Source organism: Bombus impatiens, unplaced genomic scaffold (assembly GCF_000188095.3).
Source record: "Bombus impatiens unplaced genomic scaffold, BIMP_2.2 scf_0318, whole genome shotgun sequence".
NCBI lineage: Eukaryota > Metazoa > Arthropoda > Insecta > Hymenoptera > Apidae > Bombus > Bombus impatiens.
In genome coordinates, this window is record NT_176737.1 from 2378448 (window position 1) to 2396958 (window position 18511).

General features: G+C 35.6%; 4 protein-coding genes across 6 annotated transcripts in view; 1 reads left to right on the plus strand and 3 right to left on the minus strand.

The window, feature by feature from the left end:
• Positions 1–9106: 9106 nt before the first annotated feature.
• Positions 9107–10237, minus strand: LOC100749407 (ribonuclease P/MRP protein subunit POP5). Its single transcript, XM_003489186.4, has 4 exons — positions 9984–10237; positions 9654–9799; positions 9386–9555; positions 9107–9298 (listed from the first exon to the last, which is right to left on the minus strand). Exons 1-4 carry the CDS (start codon positions 10001–10003, stop codon positions 9182–9184), a joined length of 453 nt encoding a protein of 150 aa, XP_003489234.1. The 5' UTR covers positions 10004–10237; the 3' UTR covers positions 9107–9181.
• On the plus strand, positions 10212–13631 carry LOC100745978 (FGGY carbohydrate kinase domain-containing protein). 2 transcript variants are annotated; one of them, XM_012385168.2, is made up of 11 exons: positions 10212–10408; positions 10751–11107; positions 11190–11301; positions 11378–11615; positions 11686–11813; positions 12008–12190; positions 12276–12483; positions 12547–12697; positions 12778–12852; positions 12933–13210; positions 13285–13631. In XM_012385168.2, the coding sequence occupies exons 2-11, from the start codon at positions 10931–10933 to the stop codon at positions 13370–13372; spliced, it is 1638 nt and encodes a 545-aa protein (XP_012240591.1). In that variant the 5' UTR covers positions 10212–10408; positions 10751–10930; the 3' UTR covers positions 13373–13631. The 2 variants fall into 2 exon arrangements, with proteins under 2 accessions (XP_012240591.1, XP_003489208.1); XM_003489160.4 differs by lacking the exon at positions 10212–10408 and adding an exon at positions 10417–10507.
• Positions 13632–13675: 44 nt separating this feature from the next.
• Positions 13676–17794, minus strand: LOC100746097. Of its 2 annotated transcripts, none has more exons than XM_024367367.2 (5): positions 17665–17794; positions 16051–16397; positions 15721–15992; positions 15405–15636; positions 13676–15326 (listed from the first exon to the last, which is right to left on the minus strand). In XM_024367367.2, the coding sequence occupies exons 2-5, from the start codon at positions 16337–16339 to the stop codon at positions 15154–15156; spliced, it is 966 nt and encodes a 321-aa protein (XP_024223135.1). In that variant the 5' UTR covers positions 16340–16397; positions 17665–17794; the 3' UTR covers positions 13676–15153. The 2 variants fall into 2 exon arrangements, with proteins under 2 accessions (XP_024223135.1, XP_003489209.1); XM_003489161.4 differs by lacking the exon at positions 17665–17794 and adding an exon at positions 16834–17065.
• The window catches only part of LOC100746219 (retinol dehydrogenase 13), a 3450-nt gene continuing 2608 nt past the window's right edge, over positions 17670–18511 (minus strand). The window contains exons 5-7 of the mRNA XM_024367370.2: positions 18190–18507; positions 17900–18107; positions 17670–17807 (exon numbers count right to left, since the gene is read on the minus strand). Of these exons, the coding sequence (XP_024223138.1) occupies positions 17705–17807; positions 17900–18107; positions 18190–18507 (629 nt within the window). The 3' untranslated portion in view covers positions 17670–17704. The remainder of the gene's footprint in view (positions 17808–17899; positions 18108–18189; positions 18508–18511) is intronic.

Here is an 18511-nt window from a genome sequence, read left to right on the forward strand (position 1 = left end):
AAAGAATATACTCGTACGACTATATGGTTTATTTAAACTCTTTAAACCACTATATGGTTCCACGATTCATTGTGTGGTTATTTGTTCTCGAAAAAAATGTACTCGAGTCACTTTTCACCTAGTCTTCTACTCTTACTACTCTTGTGGCGTAAGATTTTATTAGAGAAATTGTTTCGATCAAGCTTCGATAAAAGTGCCAAAACTTTGGACGTCGCAGACGAAAAAGAGCGAAACTTTGCCATGGTTTCCTGAAATCGGACCTCCCTCGAGCTATTTACGGATTGCCTTTAAAGTTGTCGTTAAGGCGTGCGTTTGATCGTGACGTCCGACTCGAAGACACGCGCGACCGAGTTTTCCAGTTTCGATCAACCGTACACGTCAAATCTTTCCTTTTCTTCCTACATTCCTCTCCTTTTTCTTCCCTCCTCGCTTTTGCCCTCCTTTCCTTCCTCTTTTCTTCCTTTCGCCCTTCCATTCCGATTCATCGGCATTCGATGTATTTTTATACGTGGATAAAATTTATATCGATCACGAGATAAAAGCGCATCCATCCTATAGAATTCAGCTCTATTTCTTCCGAATTATAGACTCGCACGTGCGTGTAAGCGGCTACCATTGATAAATCGCGAGAATAATTATACGGAAGGTCGCAGCTATCGATAAATTACGAGAATAATTACACAAAGTACAAGAGTAGCAGGAAATAAGAAGAATAATTGCACGGAACGATGCAGAGCGGGTGTCTACGGCGGTCAGGTCAGCCCGCGTAGAATTATTTGAACAGGACGGTAAATATATCCACGAGCCGGACGAGCGGATGCCTAATCCAAGTCGTGCTCTCGGAAGGGGGAGAGCTTCTGGCCGGTTCGTCAAACGAAGAAACGCGACTCTGCATTCTGCAGAGGCCGTTTACCGACAGCTTTCGGCCTCGAGCTTATTGTTAGTTAGAGACCCAGCCATGATAATTCATCGCCCACGTGGCCGATAGAAATAAACGATTCGCGCCAGAGAACAGCTTTTGCCTACATTAAATACCTGGACTGGTAATTGAAAGGTGTACCATCGGATAAAAGGATCCGTGGAACTAAGGAGTGGTGAAATGTTTTATCGCGAGCCTGTTTGGCGAGTGCGCTGAGGATCGTTTCTTCGATATTTTTATCTCGAGTATCGAAGAGATGCGTTCGTAGAGATTTGTAGAGATTTTAGAAAGTATCAGCGAGGAAAGGAGATTTTTGATAGTCGAATGTTGAAAAATAGCTAGCTACTTGGATCTACTATCTATCGTTAACTTTGCTAGACTCGAAGCTAAAAGATCCTACGCTTTTAAAAAATATTGTTTCATCTATCTCGGAACGTTGACTAAAGAAATAATACACGTCTATCGTGATATTTAATTCTCCTACGACAAACCGATACTCCAAACGATAATCGCACTCTGCAGAACCGAACAGCCTAATGTAACGTAAGTACTGCGTCTATGTAACAGGTATAAAATTCGAACGTTAGACCACTAAAATCCTGGCTACGGAAACCCTGAAAATACGAAAGACCGACGACACCCTGCACGAAAGCCCATAGGAGACGAGAAATCGAGGAAAATCTCGGGAAAAGAATGTTTAAAAACCACGTAGTAGTTCGAACAATGGCGGTGAAATGCGGCTGGTTTTCAGCTTGCGCGGTGGACAATGGGTCTATATCTCTCGCGATGGAAATAGTTATTAGACGAGGGCCCGCAAGTGATCTTGATTGTCAGATACCAAGACTCCCCCACTCTCTATTCGTGCATTATGCAAAGTACCTTCCGCTCGTATTATCCACGGTTTGTTCCCATCGTTGTTGATCGTGGCCGGAGAAAGCGTACGAAATCGCTACGTTCGCGAAATAACGTGGAACGGTACGTATATAGTAACGTAGGTGTGCATAGCGTTTTTCCTTCGGTGTAGACGCCGGTACCACTGTTGAACACGCGATTCTTATGCAAGCATCCTGCACATAATTTGTTTACAGTTAAACGAGATGCATTTAAATATGCCTCGTTGATTTAGATAGACCGGATCCTGCGGTTCTTTTCGAATAAGGAACATCGTCGACCTTGGATATGCCAGCGGAAGAACGTTTCGTATCGTGGCTGGCTGTAGCGGAGAAGTTCGCGATTTATAGGCTTCGTCTTTTCCTTCGACCGAAGAACAGAGAATGGCCAAGGTAAGGACATTTTTTCAGCGGTATTCCCAGAATAGTATGCCGGAGGTAGAAGATCTCTCGATTTGGTACACAGTTTCGGACGATTCGTAGAGATTCTAGTCCGACGTAATATCGGTCCTTAATCGATCGATATCGTTTGTGGTAACGAGTACGGAGGCAACCGTGCCAGATCCAGCCGCGTTTCTCGTATGCACGCGCGAGACTGTAAATGGCAACGGATACGTTGGTCCTCGAACGGCCTATTAAAATAATTAATTTATGGAAAGAGACGAGAAAACGTGGGACGGGAAGAGCGTCGCGTCGCGTCGTACTGAATTGTACGCGTGGGCTGTACTCTCGAACGCGTGCACGCGTGAAAAACCGCGTTGACACGGTGACCCTCGATCGAATTCGCTCTCAAACAACGCCCCGTTATTTCTAGGTGTCTCTCTTAGCAATTAAGAATTTTTATTACAGAACGAAGATTTTTCTAAGGGCCATTTCTGAGGACTTTTCTAAGGACCATTTCTGAAGAATTTTCTAAAGGTCATTTCTGAGGACTTTTCTAAGGACCATACCATAAACCTAAAACAGTTATGGAATTAAGGATTTGCACGTTAAAGATAAATAGGCGCACCTAAAACTACTTAAGTTAAAAGGTTTAAATTCATGGTGGGTCCTTAGGTTCATCGAGGGTCTGACTAATGGTCAGCGGACCCTTAGCGGCCAAATAACGGGGGACGTCGCACGGTTTATATCAAGCGACGTAGCACATTCGTTGGAAATGCGTTCGAGCCTTTGAAACGATTCTTTTCTATAGTAGGCGTTCCCATAAACAATAAAACGCGATAAAAATGAATTTCTGTCTAAACATCGTGTGTACAATTCCTTTGTGACGTCAATCCACATCAGAGGCCAGATGCGTGCAGGTACTCACCAGGTACCCTCAATAACTTCAAAGACCCACCATAAACTTAAACTTTTAGTTCCCTAGCTCTGTAAGTGTTATTGTTTTATGGATGGTCCTTGGAACAGTCCCTAGGTTTATTATACGTTCATACAAATTACGGTCGAAAAGCGCGTTTTTACCTGAAGGGAAAGCTGGCTTTCCCCATGAACAATGTCACCTACGAGCCACGTTGGTAGAAGGCTTCCTGCTCCTATCTTTATTTATTAACGTATTTAAGTTATAAACGATTGGCATCGCGAAAAAATTTCCTAACGAAAAGTGTGAACAACGAATCCACGTTGTTAATTCAAAGGGCACATCCACGCCGAGCTTTTCTCCGTAATAATACGAGAACACCTCGAAATTCTCATCGGTCAACATCTCTCGCATCAGTCGCGTAAACTGTGCTTATAAACTTGTGTTATTTAATAAAGTTCGATAGAAAAGAAACATAAAGTTGAGTTACGGCTCAACCTTCTTGTCTTTAAAACCTAAGCCTTAATCGTCGAATTCGCGATATTTTCTAGGTCCAATTTCACGGTAATTTATCGAATCCATTTATTTTTCAAATAGTTCTCTCACTCGACTAGATATTTTTTTATTATTTAATTTATTAGAAAACTATCGTAACGCTTGATATCTTTTTTACATTTTCTTCGTCGCCATCTCTCTCTTCTTAAATTCGAAACTTACGCAAAATTTGAAAGAAGTAATGGTTTTTCGTTATTCTTCTTCGTAGTAGAAGATGGGATTCGAGACAATGGCGTACGATATGGCTAACGCGTTATATTTGGATTATAAGAGGAGTTTCATCGTGTAGCACGATTATTTATACCATAGACCGTTTGCCAAACTCGCTGGTCGCGATTCATTCTGAACGTTCGGATTGAAAGTTTGCGACCTCCCTGACACATGGGGTAGAGAAACGCACGGCGACACGGAACACGGCAGACCTAGGAATCGTTCAGATTGCAAACGTTGGAAATATTTGCGAATATTTGCGAGAATTTAAAAAGCATTTCAGTGACGATTAATCTACGAATATCTTCGAATATCTTCAAATTCTATACTAAATTGCCTCTCGACTTATCAAAAATCCAATAGAACTGTCGATCGCTGTTCGAACGATTCAACTAAAGCAACTTGGAATAAATCGCGTAATAACTGATTCTCGCACGATCGGAGAACAAGTCGCGAACCATTACGAAATTGAAATCGTACAATTGCTTCCACGAAACGCGAAGTCACGAGGGTATAACGTTAACATAAATCACACGTGAAAAACTGATTACGTATTCCGATCAGCAATTAGTATCAAGACATCGCGTCGCGTGCGGATTAAAAGATTCATCGTGCGTAAAAGGGTTTATCTGTCTGTCGAGGAAACGCTCGCGCAGTGACTAAAAGAAGGGAAGAGCCCGTTTCTTTAGCAGGCGCGCACTGTCGCGTCGTATCGTAAATATTCCCGTCTGGCGTAAACATTAAACAAGTATCGTTTATAAGCGGCGTGGCCGGCCGAGGCAAAGAAAGAAGGAAAGAAGGAAAGAAAGTTCCACTTTTACCGCGAGCTCCTTTTACTCCGGCTCCGCGAGCCTTCGAGTCGTTCCTAAGTTTCCTCAGCGTGCCGTGATTCAATTTGATTTTCGCGCTCTTTTTCTGACGACCCGACCGTTTATTCTCTCGATACGTACAAAGGAATTAGTTTAATCGTAAAAGAGAAACGCGCCCAGAGTGAAAGATGCAAAAATTAAATAAATTATCGTATATCGCGCTGGAAATAAAATGCGTTGGACCGTTTCGAGTATAGAGAATTTTGGAAATGTCAATCTGAGAGAAGATTACGAGATCGTATTGCGAATAAAAAGTGTATTCTAAATACTGGAAACGACGATGAAGGATATGTTAAAGAAAAAATATTGGAAAATTGCGCTATTTAAAAGTAGAAAAATGTGGGAGATATCAAACACAACGTGTATAGAAAATTATTTAGATAATACCGATACGAAAAGGAGGATCTTTCCGTAATGCTGTAACGATGCTATAGAAAGTGTGTCGTGTTCTTTAAAGAATCGCCGAAATAATAGAAAAAAGCGGGAAAAAAAAGAGATAAAACTGTACAAGGACTTGTAAGAGGGGGCGATTTAATTGATTTACGTAATAGAATTGGTCCGCCGTCGAAAGCAATGGAGCCTCGCGTCGTTGAAAGTGGAAAGTAATTTCCTTACGTACTTTTTACCTTACGTATTTTTTCCTATTTCGTCTTATTTCTGTTCCACTTGCTCACCACTGTGAATGATATACGCTCTTCAAATAAATTATCATGAAAGCCATTCTTTCGCACGCGTGAAACTAATTTTTTTAAGACAAACGTCAAGTTACAAGCGTTAAAGAAACAAATAATTACCATTAACAAAATTATTGACACATACTCGAGACTATCCCGATAATATAATTCCTTTACGAGAGAAAATATTGATATTTCAATTACGCGACTATGTTCCGAATTTCTGAAGCACCTTGTATACGTTGTTTTCAACGTTCGCCTAAGGCGTAAACGATCACTCTAAAAAGTAGAATAATTAAAGGTAAAGAATGGTTGACTGAAGGCAAAGTATGTTTCGTTGTATTCGACGACCTCAAATCGGCGTCAAAATAAACGATATAATCTGCAAATAACTTCGCTTTCATGAGGATTACGTAATGGTCATCCTTATGCCCTACTTGCGATACGTTGCAACAGACCCCAGAGTTTATGTAATAAATGGCGAAAAAACATCGACCGTATTAAATATTCTACGTTCACGACCGTCTAACCGCATTCTTATTTCAAACGAATTGGCGGGAATTTTAAATTGTCAAATATTCGGTATTGTCAAATCGATAAGTAAAATTTTCAGAAATGTAGGAAAACGTTTTCATTTTTCTCTATGCTTTGCAATTGCCTAATGGCATCGAAAGACACGAAAAAACATTGTACATCCGGTTTTAATGTTTCGTTTCCGTGTTCGTTCCAACGAAAAGCACCAGCCGTTATATTAAGCCGTTCCAGAGGACGTTATCGCTGACGATTACACCAGCTTATCTACCCTTTTCACAGAGCAGCACATCCTACTATGTAAACTTAGCCTAACGAATAACCTCCATAGAGATCATAAAATTATTCGTGCCCGCGGGTCACGTGCGTTTCAATCTTTTATGAAATAGATCATTCTACCGTAATTATCTATTATGCACGTTCCTAGCTACGGAATAATCTAGATATTAGAAATTATATGAAAAATATCGTACTTAAGAACGTAATCTTGCCAACAATTAGAATATCGAATCGTGCTTAGTCTAAAACAAAATATTTTTTTATTGTTATCGGATATTTACAATCTGTTTCTCGTTAATAGAGCGAGTAGAACTAGTAAATAAAATAAAATATTAAATACATTAATTAATGAATCTAATCCTACAGAATGGCTATTTTTACGTATGAAAACACGTATCCAAAGTTGGGAAGTAAAAAAAAAGAAAATTGTGCTAAAAATTGTATTCGAGCCAGATGACCCTGTCGCTCGTCTACCGCTACTCAACTACAACGGGTTAAAAGCGGATAAATCGACAAGACGGAAGGCATTACCGTAGTCGGTGAAACGTGGGCGTGTAGTAGACACGGGTTAACTGACAAATCGATAACTTCTTCAAACATCAGAACTAAACGGGTGAAGGACCTTTCTCTGACAATAGGCGAAACGTAAAAAGATCCTCGATTGTTGCATAGTTATATAGGATATAAGGACCGCAAGAGTGTTAGTACTTATAGAATTACCATTTTTATTAAAATAAAATTTGATACAATAATCGATCGAAACGAAGCAATAATAAAACTGTTCTAAGTCGTCACGGCATAGAATGCAGAAATTTTGTCGATAGAATTCTTTAACATTTTATTGTAATAAAAAATTCCATTTTTTATAACATGTACGAAGACTTTCGTAGACAGCTGTACATTGTTCGTCTTATCTCAATATCACGAATATGCAATTCGATTTATTATAGATATTTGCAATTGAATATAAAATAATCAGATAATTCGGAAGTTGATGAATTAGGCTTAGAATGTAATAATGGTCGTGATACTACAACGTTTGGTATGTCGCGTATATAGTCAAGAATAAAAGAGAAAAAGACATTCGGTATACTTTACTCAAAAAGTGAAAATCTGCGAAATCATGGTTTTGCCATAAAACAGATTCGCTACGTTATTACATTGGCGATAAAAAAGATCAGACTCCTGGTCGACAGCATAACCGCGATATTATTTCTGACAGAGCGTATTGTAATCCGGGGAACACGCACGAAATGGAAAAAAAAGGTCTAGATCCCAGCCAACTACGTATGCTTAAGAGCGGGAATGACATCTGCTCGTACAGCTTCCGAGAGGACTGCGCAACGCTCGTAAACGATTTTCAAATAAAATACTCGGGGAATCAAGCAATTAGTTAGATGTTTGCTATTTCTGTTTCGTCGCCAAACTTCCATTTCAAATTTCTAGCTTTGTCCACCTCGCTAATTTTTCTTTTTTGCAATCTTTTCAAAATAACCAATTTGCAATTTTTCATAGAAAACTTATTTGAGTATAATGATTTTTTGTCTACTGTATATGTATAGAAGCTGAATTTTCAAATACCTGCCATTTTGTTTCTTTTGATAGAAATTCTGTACGCGTTAGTCGTCGATTTTAATATCAGGTCTAATGTTAAGATTAGAGATTACTTTTTTACGATTGTAATATTAATTATTCGCAAAAGGTTTTCATATAGATACTCAAGAATATTTATTCTTTTCTGATAGTCGTTCGTTTCGAAAAAAAAGTTTATGCGTGTTTAGATCGTTATCACGGACATCGCTCAATCCTACTTAAATCAAAATAATTCCTTTGACCGTTGTTTATATATTCCATATATCTTATTGCTTATTCTATTCGCGAACAAATAAAGTCTATCCTTAAAGGGTGCGACGACGCCACTGATTTTACGAATCGATCGTTCCATTCAACCAAGTGGTGAATTCCTCCAACAAGATCCGATAGCCAGTTAAAATGCAAACAAAAGAGAAGAGTACGAGAACCGGACGGATTCGTATCAAATATATTCCGAGTGCATCCCCTTGAACAGCGCGGTAACGAAATCGATAACCTATACAAGAAGGGCACTGCCTCTTTCCTTACCTCGACCACGGAAATGTTTGATCCTCGTCCAAAGATGAGAGGAGGTGCCGTTGTCCCTGTTGACGTTTCTTCGATCTCGATACGTAGCACATTTATTTCGATTTATTTACGAATTGACGAGGCCGGTTAACGTCGAGCCGTGCCGGTTTGATCTCTCGTTTCGCGAATTGCACTGTCGACGAACGTTCAACTCTAAACAAACCGAACAATTGTACAACAGAATCGTAATAAGAGAAAATGCAGCGTGTGTACGTTTCTTTTGTTTCTTTCGTTCGTTGAAAATTATTGTATGTGCGATTCGCGAAGTAACTTAGCGAAACGATTTACAGCTTCTGCTGGTTCATACTGGCCTACTAGTTCTACTATACGCGACCAACGCACCACTTTGAGAGCACCTCCGCGGATCGACTGCCAGCTATATTCATACGAGCCACCGTCACTTTACCCGTGGAACAGGAAAGCGATCGACACTCCAGCAACAGCCAGCGACAACTAGCGACGATCAGCAACGACCCCTTCGCGCACCCTTCATCGACTGGTAACCTCACGGTTAGGACACGGCGGAACGGTGGAACGAGCGGCGAATAGGTGGTTGAAACTTTAAAATATTCGCGCGCCTTATCGCGGAACGGCGGAACGGCGGAACAGATGGAAATGCAAAACACGAATTAACATACGCGTTTGAAATCGATTATAATAGGAAACTAATTATACTATTTAACCGCGCTAGTAGACTTATGTATACACGAGAATTAAAAATATTCAAGAGATTATTCCATGTTCAATTTGTACACCTATTTATAAATATAAATACTTTTATTTTGCGAAAGTTTATTTCATGTACAGTCTTTCATGGCTGGAGTTAGCGTCATTAAAGCGTTCTCCATATTTTTCCGTTCTGTTTCGGTTTTAAGAGTATTCCATACTTTTTCCAGCTTTTGTTGTTGATATCTCTAAAAAACAAGTTTCAATTCGTCTACTCAATTTTGGAGCACGTATTTTGTAATTCTGATTCTGTATGATTTAACAATTTTACTTACTTTGATAAAGAGGAAACAATGTTTCAATGTTGCACCCACGTAAAGTATTTTTACTGATACTAAACGTCCTGCTATGTCATTTATGATTGGGATAGCCTTCAGTAAAAATTTGTGCGGGCCATGTCTAGTTTTCACTAATGCAATTTTTGTATGTATATTGCAATACTTTGCTAGAAAGAAAATTTTATAAAATCGTTTATCGTACATCTATTCCAAATTCGATCTGCTTTCAACTTCTATCAGTTTAAGTACAAAGATTTTATATTACCACTAAAACCAGCTTTTATCGCTGCAACTCCAAAATCACCGTACAACTGTTGTACTTTTTGTTGAATAGCATTATGCAAAATCGTAGTTTTTAATTGTAGAGGCTTGTTAGATTTATCACCAACAGTTATTTCAAATATTATGTGTCTACGAATATATGTAGAATTAATTACACAAATTGCACATTCGTGAAAACATAGATTGTAATAAAGTATGTAATAAAAATATATAATGAATAAATAGACATAATAATAGTTTATAATAAAAAAAACATAGAAATTCTATTGCTGAATTATCAAAATAAATAAACAAATGTAGAATATTTTATTACCTGTTTTTAAAGCGAACCATGGTTTTAGGTTATATGCAATACGCTAAAGTATCAATTGCTCCAGAAAACAACACTTAGCAAGAGATTCCGTAGTAGGAATATGAACAATTAGTAAATTTACGCCATTTAACAACAAAATACTGATAAATTGCACGTCTTCACAAAATTATAACATCCGAAATATTACCACGTGCGCTGCAGTTGATTACTCAATAGTAAGGTAATGCTAGGTCACTGTCAAACACAGTTGCACACGTGCGTTCAATGTGTGCCATATTTCTAATCATTTTTTCTAATAATGTAATCTTTCATTCCTTATTTCGAATTCATTGTTGTCTTTTCAATGAATAACATTTTCTCCTCTAATTAATTATCGGAGACTTTAATGGAACTCTGCATGAAATGTTTGAAAAAAATAGACTATGGTACGAGATAGTGCAATTAAACAAGATAATACACGTAGAATTTTTTATGCACACACGTTTCCTTATACGAGTTTATGCGTACTATGTCATCGTATTTACGTAATATTATTGTACTCCGTTTACAACATTATTTTTTTAGATCTAACTTTTTGATACAGTATATACATTTTGCCTTATATTTTTGCAATTTAATTCTATATTGCTTATTTAATGAAAAATAACTTCTTTGATAAATCGCCTTTCGTTCTTCGTATTTAATCTAGAATAAACTAGAAGAGAGAAGCATATAATAATAAGTTATTACTTATATTGCTACTGCTTCACTATTTCTTATTATTGCAGGAGTTATCTCAGGGTCATGTAAGATCAAAAAATAAGCCTGTGATTACGCTAAAGCTTCACTGATAATGGTTATGTACTCTTATTTGCAACTTATAATGATTCTAGCTGAAGTAAAGCATTCAGTTGGATTCTCTTAGTGAAAGGTACAAAATTTACGTGCTGGTTCCAAGGAATATAGACATGGATTATTATGTGGGTGTTGATGTAGGAACAGGAAGTGCTCGAGCTGCTCTAGTGTCTTCTACAGGAAAGATACTGAAAATGACAACATGCCCACTTGAAATTTTCCACCCTGCTCCTAATTTTTATGAACAGTCATCTGATAATATTTGGAGTGCAGTCTGCCATGTAGTAAAGGTACTAACTTCAGCAGAACTAATCTATATTGTTTATAATAAATTCAAATACCTATACATCATTTATTTATTATTTTTTGTAGTCAGTTGTAGCTGATATCTCTGCAGAATATGTACGGGGTATTGGCTTTGCTGCTACTTGTTCATTGGTAGCAATTGACAAAACAGGATCACCAGTCACAGTTAGTCCAACAGGTAAATTCGCAAATGAATTGCAATTCTCCTTTCAACTGCATGAAATGTTTGTTTGCTAATGGAATCTTTATTACAGGTGAAGATAAACAGAATGTTATATTATGGATGGACCATAGAGCACAGAAAGAAGCTGATTTTATAAATGAACAAAATCACGAGATGCTTCAGTATGTAGGTGGGAAAGTATCGTTAGAGATGCAAACACCCAAAATGTTATGGCTCAAAAATAATCTACCTTCATCTTGGAACCGCGCAGCACTGCTATTTGATCTGCCTGATTTCTTAACCTGGAAGGCTACAGGTTCTGAATCAAGGTACCAATATTATTGTATGCTAGTACAAACACACGAATATTCTATTTACAACTTTCTAATCCGATTTTAGATCTCTATGCTCTTTAGTATGCAAGTGGAACTACAGCGCTGGTCCTGATGGTAACAATAAATGGGTTGAAGAATTCTTTGAACAAATTCACTTAAAAGATCTTAAGAAAGATAATTGGAGGAAAATAGGTATCATTAATGGTTCTACATAATAATTGAAATTATCTCTATATAGGTAAACTCAAATCGATTATGTTGAACGAAAATTATTTCGTTTGAATCATATAGTTTTTTAGTTAACAAGTTAACAAATCTCTTTTATGTTCAGACAGATAATATGAAAGTATTACTTTATTTTAACAAAGAGAAATATTAATACGAAGGTAATGATGTGAGGACTCCGGGCCATCGGGTTGACCAAGGATTGTCGGCAAAAGCTGCTTCTGAATTGGGACTCCTAAAACGAACAGCTGTGGGAACATCTCTTATTGATGCACATGCTGGAGGGCTCGGTATGATAGGCTGTCATGTACCCGGTGTATCCCCTAAATTACAAAGTAGATTAGGTATGCCTAAATTTTCCCACTATATATTACTTTTATTCGTTGCTTGTACGTTCCAATTTTTTTAGTTAATCCCTTTGATTTGCAGCATTAATTTGTGGCACATCAACTTGCCATATGATAGTTAATGAGAAGAAACTTTTTGTTAGTGGCGTCTGGGGGCCATATTTCAGTGCCATGGTTCCAGGAATGTGGTTGAGTGAAGGAGGGCAAAGTGCAACTGGAAAATTGCTCGACCATATAATTGATACCCATCCCGCAACGCCAGGGATTTTGAAAAGCTTAGGTGGCAATAAGTAAGTTAAAATAAATTCGATATATTCGTAAACTCTGTTATTGTTTGTTATGTAATTTTTTAGACACATACAGGAATATTTGTCTGAATTATTGCAAACGATAGCTGATCAAAAGAATTTGGAAAATGTTTCATACTTAACAAAAGATATTCATATATGGCCTGACTTTCACGGAAATCGATCCCCTTTAGCTGATCCGGCTCTGAAAGGGATGGTAATGACATTAAATATCCTATTACCAATGCAATACCTGTATAATTTTCGAGATAAATGTTTTAAATGAATATCACACAGATTTCAGGACTCAATCTATCCGTTGATCATGAAAACTTGGCACTATTATACTTGGCAACGATACAAGCTTTAACGGTACGTATATATGTATGTTACTTCATCTGCCTATACTTTTTTTTTATGTAGAAAATTAAATATTCAATATTTTTTAACAGTATGGTACAAAGTATATTTTGGAAACGTTAGAAGCTGCCGGCCACAAAATAGAGACTTTATTAGTTTGCGGTGGTTTAAGCCAAAATCCACTATTTATCCAAATACAGGCGGATGTATTAGGTTTACCTGTACTGTGTCCTATAGAAAAGGAATCAGTACTGATAGGAGCTGCGATTCTTGGATCTTATGCAGCTGGGAGTTTCAATACAGTATATGATGCTACACAAACAATGGGAGGATCTGCAAACATTGTTAAACCTAAAAACGAATGCTACAAGTAAGCAAATCAGATTAAAGAGTTACTTCAATCTTTTAAAGTTATAATACATATCATTCTTCCTTCTTTTTAAGGTATCATCTTCAAAAATATCGAGTATTTCGGAGAATGGTACAAGATCAAAAAGATTACAGAGATATTATGAGCAAAGAATTTTTATAACTATACCATTACAAGCGCTGTATCTGTAATTATTAACTCTATATTAACAGACGTAAATAAATAAAAAAATATATTGAACAATTATAGAGCAATCTCATAGAATCTCGTAAATAATAAATAATGCGGAGCAGTGCGCTACTTCTTACACATTTTTTATCTAATTAAATATATTTTGTGTACACGATTATTGAAACATATTTTAGTTACCTACTTTACTTTTTATCTTTGTTTGTTATAAATAAAGATATACATAAAAATATTCGCAGAACTTTCTTTTGCCCTAAACATAGTATAGACATGATATATGAAATAATATTGCTTTATTTGGTACTTAAATGTAGTTTTGAATTTACACAGTGTATTACAATTTGGTACAAAACACCTACAACTATAACAATATTGCTAGATGATTAATCGTTATAAAAATATTGATTTTTTTTTAAGGCTTTTAACGAAAAAATTTTGTTTTCTAATATCGCCATGTAGGATGGTAAAATGGTACTATGAACCACGTAGGAATAAAGATCTTAATCATACATACAAGTACATAGTGCGTTAAATTCTATCAACTTATAAAATAATATTCTTATCTTCTCAACTTCTAATATATCATTTTCCTTCGCACGAAGTAACATCAGTATCACATTGTTCGTGAAAAACTTGTCAAAAATCTATTTTTTTTTTTTTTTAATGATATAATTTGAAAAACGAATAAAACTAACAATTCCATATCACAAAGTCGATTTTATCACAAATTGATACATAATTGCTAAACTCTGTGTCGCTGAATCAATGATATCTGCTAAAGTTATGAAAATCGATCATAATTCGAACAAAATATAAACGTACTCTTAACTTACATTAAGATAAAGATGATTATATTAATCAGAATAATACTGGTGTAAAACTTTGGATAAAACTCTAGTTTTTCATTAAGTGTTACAACTGTTATATAGCATAATATAAATCGACAATTGTTCGCGGATTTGTAACTCTATTTCTAACTTAAATATGGTACTAATTGCACCTGTATATGAAATATTTCATTTACAAGTTAATTACATTTTTTATGAAGTGGTTTGAGTGGGGGTAACATTACCAGTGTTTTAATCGTGTTAAAATTTACATATTGGTGTATACATATATTGATGATCAAATAAACAAAAAAATCACTCTCAATCAATCTTATCAAATTGTTTTGAGTATTTGAAACCACTATAATAATTGAAAATTTCAACGAATTGTTTTAATTTTGTTTTCATTTATTAGTAGTTTTGATATTATAGTAATATCAATATCACCATCAGTCTTTCAATAATTACTTCGTTGATCTAAATTCATAGAAAAGTTGAAGATACAGAGGGAAATGTATGTTTCAAGTGTGCATTAACAGATTCAAGATTATCTCTTATAATGTTTTAACTCTAACTAATCAACGATTATCATTTATATTCAAGCTTAAAAATTATTAATGTTTTGATATTTGGAAGACACAAAGTGCGTGTTTCGGTGAAACGTTAGGTCGTGAAATCCTCTTCTACGAAGGTATTTGTTATAATATATATGTATAGTCTTTTTTAATTCTAGCAAGGCCATTTGTGCAATTTGCGCATTTAGAAGGATGCAAGGCGTTGATTCGATTGATTACGATGTTCTAAGCCGTTTTGGAGTGTTATTTTACGAAATCATACCGTTAAAAAGGAAATTATTCACTAGCATATGACATTGTTTTTTATAGAAAAATACGCTAAAAGTTAACGGGAATACTGTAACGAGTCAGTTTACACAAAACGATAATATTCTGCAATATGATTAAGCATATATTGAAATGCGGTAGAAGGAGACGTACCAAATCTTTGCCTCCATAAATGCTTCGCTATTATACGCTGTCCTAGAGTATGTGTTGTTTCTTGAATTTCTTCACAAATCTCGATGCCACATTGCCAAATCGTTTCTTAACATTTCATTCAATATGTTACTAATGAAATACTTAATAATACAAAAAAAAAAAAGAAAAATAACATATACATACCTAAATTATTAAAAAGTTTATTTTTCCCTGGTGGGTCAAACTTTTGGAGTTGTTCTACACTAATTACCTTATACTGTTCTAATTCTTGCAATGATTCAAAATTGCAACAACGAGCTCGATTATTCGCTACAATATAGCTGCCAGGAGCACTGTGCTTAGCAATTTCTTTTAAAGCTTCATTAACCATTTTGCATTTGTCAACATCACCTTGTGATTTGTCTACTTTTACTGGCTAGAATGAAATATAATATTACAAAGAAAAAAGGAATTCAATTATACAATGTCAATCTCTTAGAAATTCAGATAAGAGCAGTACCTCTGGAAATGCTTCAATCATGTGAAGCCACATTCTAGTTGGTATTGTATTTATTTCTGCTATGCACAATATGGTATGAGAATTATTGTTGCGTTTCTTAGCAATAGTTATATCAGAAGGACTCTCAGTCATGTAACCATTAGGAAATTCATCCACAACTAATATTGCACTTTGACCTCCTAGAACCCAATCCTCTGGATGACTTGCTACATAATTTTCAGAAACCTCATCACATCTTTCATATACTTTCTTAACTACGTGTTTCTTTATTTCTGAAAATAAACTATATATAAAACTTTGTGCTCTGCATACAGTTTCAATAAGACCTACCTAGATAATTGGCAGTAAGTTCACTAGGTATCATTTGACACCATCCTAATATCAGTTGAAGGCACATTTTCAGGTCACATTTGACTCCAACAAAAAAAGAATTTTCTCTAATAGACTGTTTCCTTGTACAATTGGGACACGACCAACTATATTTATCTACAATTCTTGCTTGATTCCAAGCTAAACTCCTGCCTTTACAATCAGGATGTGGACAGGTAGAAACAGTCCTAATTAAACTCATTTCTTTTAACCATCCGCATAATTCTCCTTCGTGTCCCTGTTGTAACATTGGTCTAACCACAACGTCAAAATATCCTCCTTGATCTCCAAATCTCTCCAAACATTGTCTGAAAATAAATATTACACTAATGATAAAGAAACTAAATCTCGCAATTTTATCTCAAAAGTTTTAAAAAGCTAGATATTATTAGAATGAAATTATATGAACAACTATATAACATTGTAAAAAAATAAAACGGTTCACGTTTGAGCCCACGTGAATGAATAAATTCGTGGCACCTATTGTGAACAGTAAGTGGAGAAGAAAAATCAATACTTTTCTAGGTTAAATGTAATATTACTTAAATGTAATAATACTCTCGAAATTAGAAAATAACATTGATGAAATGTTTTAATCGCTCGGTCAATAAGGATCTTTTAGTCAATGGGAAATACAGCACGATATTCCAAAGAGGGAAAGATAAAAAGTGCAATATTGTTTCGAGTAGCAGAAGCAACAAGTATAATTAACTGAAGTTCATCAGAACGTAAGGCAACAATTACCTCGCTTTGACTCTTACGTTCTTCATTTTCGATGCAAAAGTCACCTCTATACCGACACTCCACCACTTCTAAGTTATAAACAAAAACCTATAACATTTTTAAATCAACTAAAAAGTAAACAAAAATAAGGAAATCAACGAGGAACGAGGAGAGACTGCGAAGCAACCTCGATGTTATACATCCATCGTGTAACGACTTGAACATTTTGGGCATGGAATGTAGTACAGACAAGGTACGGAATAGACCTATCACCTAATGTAGTTTTCTGTTTTACGCCTAGAGGGCACTGAAGTCTTATTACCATATCAGTGTCATTCCCAACATTATCGTATCACGATAGAATAAAACCACAGAGAAGTTACAGCTACCCTATTCTTAGTCAATGATAAGATCATAAGATAGAATACAAACCACACTAAGCTTTGAACTACCTTTAGAAATGAATGATTGATTTGGTCTGATTTAATGAATGACGATAACGTATAGATGAGGCAATGGATGAAGCTATTACTCTATCGATAAAGTAACGGTCGCTTTCGATCCAACCGTGTGTTTTTCTGTCACTAAGAGATGTTTCAAGATTAAGAAAAATATAAAACAATTTCTATTGATATACGATTTTTCGTATTAATTTCATACATAAAAGTATTCTTGTTTGTCGACATCAGAATGAGATAAAAGTATATAAATTCAAGGGCCACAGCAGGATTAATACAAAAAATATCCTATCGAGATTTCGTTTATTAATTGTGTGGCGTAAATAATACTTCTATTAAGTAATTGTCATAACTTTTTTGACATCATTTAGAGAATGAAGGAAAACGATCACACCAGTATTAATTTTAACAAAATTTCTTGTATTTACACTAGTTTATACAGAATCCAATTTAGTCCATTTTTCACTGACTGCCCACAGCCATTTTACAACTCTATCATTTTTTGCTTCATTCGAAACTTCTGCTACTTTATTATTACTATAACAAGAATATGTAACAATATATTTTAACATAGCATTATATATTGGGTCTGTTATATTCAAATTTGCTAAAATTTTACTGAAACTTACATGAAATATTCTCCAGTTACATCATCCAAAGAAGGATCTAATGCAGCAAATAAAACAGATTGCGCTCCCTTTATAGGTGTTTTCATAAATAACCATGTAAGTGTATCTACAGCCAATCTACCTAAAAAGTTTTGATAAATTCCCATATATCGCGTTATTTCTGTTCGTACTATACCAGGATGGACGGCATTCACTGTAACACCAGTTCCTATATGACATAAAAAATAATGCTTTATCGATTGCATTATTTATTCAAAAATAAATTTTATTTTCTGTTAAAATGACAAAACCTTTCAATTTATTTGCCAATTCCTTTGTAAATAGAATATTAGCTAACTTGCTCTGTGCATATGCTTCGCCAGGCTCATAGGTTTTCTCATTATTCAAATCGTCGAATTTAATTTTGCCACGCTTGTGTGCACTACTTGAAACATTTAGAATCCTTGATGGTGCAGAATCTTTTAAAGTGTCTAGCAATAAATTTGTTAGTAAAAAGTGTCCTATATGATTCATACCAAATTGCAATTCAATTCTTTCTTGGGTATACATCTTAGGACATCTCATTACTCCTGCATTATTTATAAGAATGTGAAGCTTCTTGTGTTCTACAAT